The 9,954-nt window shown below is 48.5% G+C and overlaps 1 protein-coding gene across 1 annotated transcript in view; it reads left to right on the forward strand.

The window, feature by feature from the left end:
- LOC118930377 (calcium/calmodulin-dependent protein kinase type 1G-like) overlaps positions 1-9,696 on the forward strand; it is a 41,824-nt gene extending 32,128 nt beyond the window's left edge. The window contains 10 exon segments of the mRNA XM_057489530.1: positions 2,804-2,824; positions 2,826-2,921; positions 2,924-2,928; positions 4,875-4,987; positions 5,724-5,802; positions 7,258-7,345; positions 7,582-7,759; positions 7,762-8,005; positions 8,555-8,670; positions 8,822-9,696. Coding sequence (XP_057345513.1) covers positions 2,804-2,824; positions 2,826-2,921; positions 2,924-2,928; positions 4,875-4,987; positions 5,724-5,802; positions 7,258-7,345; positions 7,582-7,759; positions 7,762-8,005; positions 8,555-8,645 — 915 coding nt within the window. The 3' untranslated portion in view covers positions 8,646-8,670; positions 8,822-9,696.
- Positions 9,697-9,954: the final 258 nt, after the last annotated feature.

Below are 9,954 nucleotides of genomic sequence, written 5' to 3' on the forward strand. Positions count from 1 at the left end.
AACCTAAATGTCCATCAAGAGATGAATGGATAAAGAAGATGTGGTACATATACACAATGGAATACTACTCAGCCATAAGAAAAGGGCAAATCCAATCATTTGCAGCAACATGGATGGAGCTGGAGGGTATTATGCTCAGTGAAACAAGCCAAGCGGAGAAAGAGAAATACCAAATGATTTCACTTATCTGTGGAATATAAGAACAAAGGAAAAACTGAAGGAACAAAACAGCAGCAGAATCACAGAACTCAAGAATGGACTAACAGGTACCAAAGGGAAAGGGACTGGGGAGGATGGGTGGGTAGGGAGGGATAAGGGGGGGAGAAGTAGGGGGGTATTAAGATTAACATGCATGGGGGGGTAGGAGAAAAGGGAGGGCTGTACAACACAGAGAAGACAAGTAGTGATTCTACAACATTTTGCTATGCTGATGGACAGTGACTGTAAAGGGGTTTATAGGGGAGACCTGGTATAGGGGAGAGCCTAGTAAACATAATATTCGTCATGTAAGTGTAGATTAGTGATAGCAAAAAAAAAAAAAAAAAAAAAGGGCAGTTCCTGTGTGGTAACCTCCAACGAGTTCTACACAAGGGTATAAAGGGCATATAAAAGTGTAGGCAAAGGGTCTGTTTGTGTTTATACAGAGGATCAAAGCCTAATTGGGCTACCCTGAAAATGAACTAAGATACGATATGAAAAAGAACTTCCAACATCAGCACTCTCTGGAAGACTCATGCCAGAAGATGATCATCAAAAAACCCCAACAAAGATCCACGCACTGCTACAGCTGTAGATGCACTCATCCCACCAGTTCCTGGACTTGCCATGGGAATGAGGAAGGAGATATCTAAGCTGGCCTGTGCATACAGTAAAACAACAAAATTGGACTGGATCTATACTGTTGGAACTCAACCAAGAATTTGGAGAAGTGCAAATTGTAGCGCTCCAAAGTCTTACAACTACAAACTATTTATTGTTAAAAGAACATATGGCATGTGAACAGTCCCCAGGAATGGGTTGTTTTAATTTGTCTGATTTCTCTCAGACTGTTCAAGTTCATTTGGACAATATCCACCATATCATAGATAAGTTTTCACAAATGCCTAAGGTGCCTAACTGGTTTTCTTGGTTTCACTGCAGAGGGCTGGTAATTACAGATATGCTTTGGTTATGTAACTATACTCCTATTATGTTAATGTGTGTGTGCAATTTAAGTAGTAGCTTAAAACCTATACATGCTGAAGTTACTCTACAAGAAGATATATCAAAGAAATAATCAATCTTCCCATGTTTTCTTCCGCCTGCTACTTCTATAGCTTTTCTTCTTCCTTCCTAATTACAACCCTTAAATAGAATTTGTGCCTCATATCAAATTTACCGAGTATCATAATTCTTCCAAGTGGTAAAGATACCTCAAGACAAATGCTGGGCATAGAAGCCACAGGGCATAAATATGCAAAGAAGTAAAAAGCTAACTTTTTCAAACAATAAGGCTTCTCTCTCACTTACCAACTTCACATTTCCCTGTATGGCCCCGGAAGATGACTGGTTAGCCAGAGACGGGTAAGATTCCTCAAGGGAGGAACAACCTAAGACAGGCACAGTCGCAGGGGGGCCATCAGGTGAGAAATTGGGGATCAACAGAGGTGAGGCTTAGAACCTCACCCCCCCGTTCTGAGAGAAATCTTCTGCATACGTGGATGTTTTATTGCCCTGGTCTAGCTTGGATTAACACATAGTCTACAGGCACACACCTGATCATCTACATGTGCTCTCATACAACACTAAACTATGTTTTCTACCTTTATCTTGTATCTACCTACCACTTCAGCATTTTATTAAAAATAATAATAATAAAGAGAGAAATGTGGTATCCACATATAAATCAAGTATAAAAACCAAATGAGTATTCATATTTGAACTGACTGTTTATAGTTCATAATGCATGAGCAAAACCGAAAGTTTCTGTGATGACTGCCCTTGTACTGTTCACTATGTAACTTATTCATTATGTAAGAATTTGTTCTACATGTAAAAACTTGTTTGTTATGCCTCAGAAGATTGGAGACTGACAAAAATTAGGCTTGGGGTGGAATAATGATTGTGCATTGAGCATTGACTCCCCTATACAGAATTTTATTGTCGTTAACAACCATTTGATCAATAAATATGAGAGATGCCCTCACAAAAAAAAAAAAAAAAAAAAAAAGGACAGACTTCCAATGGTAAAATAAATTAGTAACCGGGATGTAATGTATAGCATAAGGAATATAGTCAAGATATTGTAACAGCCTGGTAGGGTGATAGCTGGAACCTAGAATTATGTATATAAATGTTCTACCACTGTGTTGTACACTTGAAACTCATGTAATGTAATACTGTGTGTCAACTACCCTTCAATAAAAAATAATTATTAAAAAAAAAAAAAAAAAGCAAATGTAATATATAGTTACTGAGGGTCAACATTGTGTCATGTGTGTACCAGACTTTAGAGAGATCAGAGATCGTTAATAGTTGGTTTCCTCAAAAAAAAATAGTGTTAAGGTGGTTGGGATGAGTGGATTAGTATCTTAACAGCTGTGAAGCTGAGCAAAGTTGGCCATAAACAAACACGGATTGCTAGGATATGGGGGCAAGGGTTCAAGAAGGAGGAAGGAGGGAATAGTTGGAAGAAATGGGCCTGGCCTTGAAGTCAGGAGCCCAGGGTGCAGCTTTCTATGAAATCATTCATTAGGGGGAAGAAAACAAATGTGTGTTTCAGATGATTGTATCCCACACGCTACATGATATTTCTCTTCCACAGCCTGAAAACCTGCTGTACCTTCACCCCTGAAGAGAATTCTAAGATCATGATCACAGACTTTGGTCTGTCCAAGATGGAACAGAGTGGGGTCATGTCCACTGCCTGTGGGACCCCAGGCTATGTGGGTAAGCAAGCCTGGGGGCAGGAGGGAGTTTGACCAGCTGTCTATATCCAACCACATGGATATTATTTACAGAGAGGGTGGTTATGGGAAGATACTTTGGTTCAACATCAGGAGCAATCCAGGTAGAACATTCATTTATGAGGTTTAGGGTAGATTCCATTTATCTCTGGAACTACTATGGCTCCCAAATCCTGTATCTTTAAAGACAGTCTACTCAGAGCCCTTCCTACGGTCCCCATCTATACTCTGACTGTCAGTTTTGAGGTCAGACTTCCAGCCTTTGTCTTTTCTAGACTAGGTGCAGAGATAAGATCACAAACCCAGAGATCATTAGATTGCTGAGGAGTTGACCACTAGTCACCCTTCTTTTCTCCCACTCTAGAGGAGACCTCAGCCCCCCAGTTGATAGTTCCTGGGGGCATAGCATTGACTTTGAATCTGAGGACCCTAGACCCAAATGTATATATACTCAAGGAAACACACTAGGAAGCTAGCAGAGGTCAGGCCTGAATAAAGCCCCTTGGGGGCTTCTGAAGCACCCAAGAAAAGTAAAAGCCAGCAAGTTACTGGGTGAAAGCATTCCTGAGATCCATATGGGAGAAAGTAAAAATTCAGAGCACCAGTCCTGCCGCTTCCCTCTTAGCCAATCATCACCTAGTTGGGGTTGGAAAGTGGGAAGCAGAACCCTGACTCAGTAGCAGAAATCTGCTCAACCCCCCAAAGAGAGATCAGTCATTTACCATCAGGCATTGGTTACAAAGCCCTAGAATCTGAAATAAATACAGAAGGTAGCTCTCTGCTGCCCAAGAGCTCCAAATCTGAGAAAGGCATGGCTCATTTCCTCGTAGAGCTCTCCATCTGATATGGCCTCACAGACAGATAGGACATTTACTACCTGCCCTCTGGGAGCTCCTAACTTTAACAGGAGCGTCTCAGTCTCTGCCTTCAAGGAAATTCCAATCCAGTGGGAAAGAGACAACTCCTACCTTGCAGATTTCCTGTTGAAGGGAGATACACAGCCCCTGCCTCAGAGATCCCCCATCTAAGTGGGGAGACACAGGCCCTACCTTCAGAGCATACTTATTCTGATGGCGGAGACATAGCCCTGTGTGATAACACTGTTCAGCCACAGGGTCCTCACTGTTCCTGTACAGCCTCATTTACAGTGTATGAATGTGTTGAATCCCACTCTGTGGAATGAGCAGCAGGAAAGAGAGAGTCCACGCCAAGCCTGGAAACCAAGTGGGCCCTATGTTCACATCTCAGATTTCTCTCCTGGCAACATCAGCTCAAGGCAAAATGATGGCCCAGATGAACGTGCTCATCACTCCCCTCCAGACATTCTCAGCCTCTCCCTGCCAAACCTCCTCATCGCCCCTTCCCCACCATTCCTCCTCACCTATAGCAAATTTTTGCTCTTAGGAAAATGACCTGCTATTAGTTATTTTTCCCTTAGTGTGGATTCAGTTCTCTATTCCCTCCACTTATAATGAACACCTGTTCTCATTCACTCATTTGCACAAGTATCTGTGGACTGTCTACTCTCTGCCAATCACTGGTTTATGTGCTAAAGAATGAAGAACAAAATAGCCTAAAAAATATCCCTTATGAAATTTACATTCATTTAGACTTCCTGCCATCCTTCTTAAAGATATTTTCTACATCACCTAAGAGTTAGGGGAAGTACAGGGAGAAGTGGCAAGGGGTTGGGGGAAATATAAAAAACATGTACCCATCCATCAGCCTCCAGGACTGGCTGTTCCAAGCTTTGGGTCCTCATCAACAGCTGATGGGCCCCGTGGTGCTCCTGAGTCAGAGGCAGGTCTATGTCCTGCTCACACTGCTGGTTGCCTGCCTGTGTGTGTGGTGGGCACTGGGCAGAGGGGAGAAGCCAGCCCGGGGAGGACAGGGTTGTTCAGCAGCCTACCTCCTTCCTGTTTTCTGCAGGTTATGTGGGTATCCTCCTTTCTATGAAGAAACTGAGTCTAAGCTTTTTGAGAAGATCAAGGAAGGCTACTATGAGGTTGACTCACCATTCTGGGATGACATTTCTGAGTCAGGTAAGGTCAGCGGCTGTGAAGGACAAGATAACAGGCTCAAGGCAGAGGCTTCCAAGAGAAAGAGCTTAACAAAGGATGACAGTCCTGGCTCTTGGAGGCCCCTGGGGAACCTTATAGAACAGGCTGCCAAGGAACATGGAGAGATCTTCATCCAGTTCAAAGGCCAAATCAATTATTCACATCTAAGTTTGTGCTATTGTTTCCTGAGAGGCACAACTACAGTATGCCTGGTAGACGCTGGGGAGGTAATGAGGGCAGGGCTGCATCCAGGAGAGTGTTCCAGGCAGGACTGGAAAAACCAAGGCCAAGTTTGGCCTTTCACATACTAAGACTTGAGAGCATGCAATGCGTGTGTGTGTGTGTGAGAGGAGGCAGTTATTACATGTTTTGGGGCCATTAAGAGGAGATTGGAGCCGCAATTAGCCAGCACTCACATGTGTACCCATGTGTGGCTGCCAGCCCCTGACCGGTGCAAATGCACACGTGTGATGCGCAGGCGCTTTGGTACCTCGTGATGCAGTGCTGTGGGGGTGAAGCTGTGTAGAGCCTCTTTTTGGCGGTTAATGGTGCGTTGTTGTAGGTGGCTCGGGTTTTTTTCCCTCTTTTAAGACTCTTAAAATCGCCTCTTTGGAAGATTAGCTAAAGATGCATTCACTGCCACCCACCAGCCCGGAAGTGAATTTCTGAGTCGGGAAAGCTGCTCCTTAGTTGTTGTGTCTTTGATTGCTCCCCTCAGCCAAGGATTTTATTTGCCACTTGCTGGAGAGGGACCCAAATGAGCAGTATACCTGTGAGAAGGCCTTGAGGCACCCCTGGTGAGTGAGGAATGGGGTGGGCTCCAGACGCTAGCCATGCGGCACACCAGATCCCATGCTGACTCATTCATGTGGTGTTTGCCCCAAGCTCTTTCCTGTTGCAGCATCCAAGGAGTTCAGAAATGTTCATCAGGTCCAGCTGGAGGTGCAAATAGCACTTAATGAAGCAGGTTCTCACCCAGGGGTGGCAGGTGGGTCACCTAGTCAAGTGCAGGAGGCAGATGCAACTAGGCACTGTCATCAGCACTAGAGCAGAGCACTTAACCAGGAATAGGCAACTCTGCCTTGTCCTTAGAGCATCATTTTATTCTGGGATCAAGCCCTGTTCCATGTGTGGTGATTTGTGAATAATTACAAAAGCAACCAATCAGCAAAGTAGGTAAATAACATCTTGAAACACTTCCTTCATGTTACACACCTGTTCAAGAATTCACATAGCTACCCACTTCCTGCCAGAGCAAACTAGGTTCCTTTGTGTTTCCAGGTTTTCCCTCTTCTGGGCCTGACCCTTTATCTCCAACTTCATTTCCCAGGATTCCCAACACACATTCCAAAAAGGCCTAAAAGTTATCTTTCTCTCCTTCCCTTCCTCCACCCCATATATGAAACCCTTTCTAAACCACACCTCAGGCCATGTCATTCTCACCACCTAGCATGTCCTGCCTCTTGCCTTATATGTGGCATCCTTCAGGGTCCCGAGCAGCCTCTGCCCTTGTGTGATGCCCTGGCTCTCCTGCAGTGCAGGCAGGCCTCCCCATCTCTCTATTAATCACAGGTCTTACAATGTTCAATGTCTTACTCTAGTTCAAGGCAAGCAACATGGCTGAATACCTACTCTGAAATCCCGTGTAGATTAGGGCCATTCTGTCACTTCTCTGGGTAGCACTAAAGGTAGTACCTAGAAAGTAGCATGCACATGGGGAGGGTCTGGGAAATACTTAGAGATGAGTGAATAAGAGTCTGAGGGTACAGGAAAAGGCAGCCTGTATCCGGGGCCTCATTCAGGAAGGCTTCCGGGAGGAGGTGGGTTTTGAGCAAAAGGGATATATTCTGTAAAAAGCCAGATAGTGTGTATTTCAGGCTTTGCTAGCCGTACCCTCACTATGGCAACTACTCAGCTGTAGTTGGAAGAACAGAAGCAGCCATAGCCCATTCCTGAATGAATGGGCATGTGTCCCAAGAAGACATTATTTACATAAGCAATGGACAGATTTGGCCACAGGCTATAGTTTGCTGACCCTGCTCTAAGCAAGTCTTTGGTTTTGCCAAAGCATAGGCCCCCTCTGACCTGCCCAAGGACACAGAGGAGCCCTGGTTCTAGCCCTTTCCTTCTGTGGACCACTCTTCTTCTGGGGCACTCCACTCAGCTTAACCTCAGCCTGCATGCACAGCCCCCAGGCCAACCCTTGGCTCCCATAGGTACCCACTAGCCAGGCATCTGCTGTGCATCCGTAGGATTGACGGGAACACAGCCCTCCACCAAGACATCTACCCATCCGTCAGCCTCCAGATCCAAAAGAACTTTGCCAAGAGCAAGTGGAGGGTAAGTCATCCTCTCCAGGAGGTGGGCATGCTGCTCTGGGCTGCTGGAGGCTGGGCTGGGGCAAGGGCTGGTGTAGGGGCTTCCTTGGGGCTCCCCAGCAGACACTGGAGATACCTTGGCCTTCTCTAAGATGAGAATTAAGCACAGATTTCTGGAGGGCACAGTCAAGGGGAAACCTTGAGCCCTGTGGCTTCTGAAGCTGGAGACAGCCAGGGGTTGGTCTTGTGTCTCTTTAGCAAGCCTTCAATGCAGCAGCTGCGGTGCATCACATGAGGAAGCTGCACATGAACCTGCACAGCCCAGGGGGCCACCCAGGGGTGGAGAACAGGCCACCTGCCATGCAAGCCTCAGAAGCCTCCAGCCCCAGCTCCCCTGTGATCACTGTCACTGAAGCACCCACCCTGGAGCAGAGCGTGGGGCTCCTGCCCTGTCCCAGCTGCCCTGCTGGCACAGCCCCTGGCCCAGCGCCGCTGGTGGCAGGTCCCTCAGCTGCCTGGTCAGTGGCTCCCTGCACATCAGCCACAGCCTGGTGCCCATGCAGCAGGGGCCCCTGACTGCCGGGCCCTGTGGCTGCTGCTCCAGCTGCCTGCGCATCGGGAGCACAGGGAAGTCCTCCCACTGCTCTGAGCCCACACTCCTCAAAAAGGCTAACAAAAAACAGTAAGTATTTACAGCCAAAGACAGAGGCCTGGCCCTGCTCAGCCTGGGTCTGAGAGACCTCGGGCAGTGGGGCTGAAAGGAATCGAGCAGAGTAGAGGCCGCTCTATGGGAATAGCTCTGGATGGAGGGCAGGGGAACTGCTTCCAGGCCTGTCCGTGCCGCTCACTAGCTCTGCAGCCATTGACGGTCAAGTCAGTCAGTGTTTCTGTTTCTAGTCTGCTCATCTGTAAAATGGGTTGATCGAATCACATTTATCTACCTAACCTGCCTCAAGAGATGCTATAAAGGTTTAGTAAGCAACAGGGATTATAAGAGCGCATAGAAAACCAGGTACACGTGAGTGATGACTATTGGGCTCTTTGAGTTTCCAGGGTGTCCGTGTTTGGGGAGGAGGAAGGGTGCCGGACGGTTGTATTTATTTACTGCAAGGGCTTGTACATGCAGAGCCTCCTGAAGGGGGCGCTGGGTGGGTGCCACAGGCACAGAGGAGCATCCCAGCCCCTCCTCCTTCCTCCGGCTCTCATGCCCGCTGCTTCATTTCCTTTGCAGGAACTACAAATCAGAGGTCGTGGTGCCAGTCAAGGCCAGCGGCAGCTCCCCCTGCTGGGCAGGGCAAACGGGAGTGTGTCTCCTCATGTGATCCCGGCTCGTCCTGCAGTTCTCAGGTGAGGGGACTGAAGGCAGGAGGGGCTGGCGGGAGGGTCGGGAGAGCCTCTGCGCAAGGAGGAAAGCCACATCCCAGAGTATGGAAGACGGGGCCTTAGGGGTGCCAGAGGCAGCAGCCCCACCGCCGCCCTGAACCCCTTTGCCTTGCAGGAGAGGTGTTCCACTCTCCTCTGCCCCTCCAAACCTGGCACCTACTCTGCAGTGGGAGGAAGAGGGAGCAAGCAGAGCAGGGCCGGGCAGGAGCAGTTTCTGGTCAGAAGCAGCCGACGGCTGCCACCTGGACAGACGCTCTCAGAAGGCCCAGGAGTGAGCCCCGGGGCGTGGAGGCCTCGCCTGCCGACAGGAGGAGCAGCATCTGAGGCTCCCAGGTCCCCCTGACCTGCCCTCCCTGCGCCCCACACCCTGCGTGCCATGGCTCTGGGCAGTGCACCTAGATTGCTCTTGCCAGGCCTGTGTTGTTCATCATGAGAAGCTTAACAGGCTGGCCAGGCTGTGTCACCTTCTCCAGGCAAAGCCATGTGGACCACCTCCCCAGACCCCCTGCTCAGCACACCCTCACTCCTGCCGCTCAGGCCTCCATCGTGGCCGGAACGGGTTCCTGAATGTCGGCGCCTGCCCATCCGCATGAAGGGCAGGCAGCTCCTGGTCTGTGAGCCCTCAAGCTCAAATGCTGAAGTCGGATAGGCCCCTGGCTGCACCGAGACCGGGCCACCCTCCTGCCAGCACACTTCCGGACCGCCTCCCTCCCTGCCCCCATCCAGAAACAGCACCCAGCCTCCAACATGACAAAGAAAGAAATCCTAGGTACTGTAAGGAGTTACTGTCCTGGCCAGATGCCCTCCACACACACCCAATCTAGTAAAAGCTGGAAGTTGACTGGTTTAATTTCAGCCAGTAATTCCAATCCTGCTTCTGCTCCCTTCTCTCCACAAAAAGCAGGCACATTATTCTTGTCCCTTCCCCCTCCCCAGTTTTCTTGCCCCCTCCAGCCTCCTGCTTGGTGTTGTGCTTAATAAAATGTACATATTTTTCTCTCTGAGGCTTCACTTTGTTCTTCTCAAAGGCAAAAGCAGTTCAGGGACTTCTGAGCCTATGCAGCTGATGTGGACTGGGAGCCTACGGGGCCAGGCACCCAGGGCCAGGAGTTACACCTGCTGACGCATCAGCTCCTCAGCAGCCCCTCGGATGGGGTTTGTTGGAATCCAGGCAGTTGGCTTCAGAGTCCTTTGTCCTAATGACGGTACTAGATAAACATGAATCTGAGGCCCAGCTCTGCTCTGCCC

Source organism: Manis pentadactyla, chromosome 12 (assembly GCF_030020395.1).
Source record: "Manis pentadactyla isolate mManPen7 chromosome 12, mManPen7.hap1, whole genome shotgun sequence".
NCBI lineage: Eukaryota > Metazoa > Chordata > Mammalia > Pholidota > Manidae > Manis > Manis pentadactyla.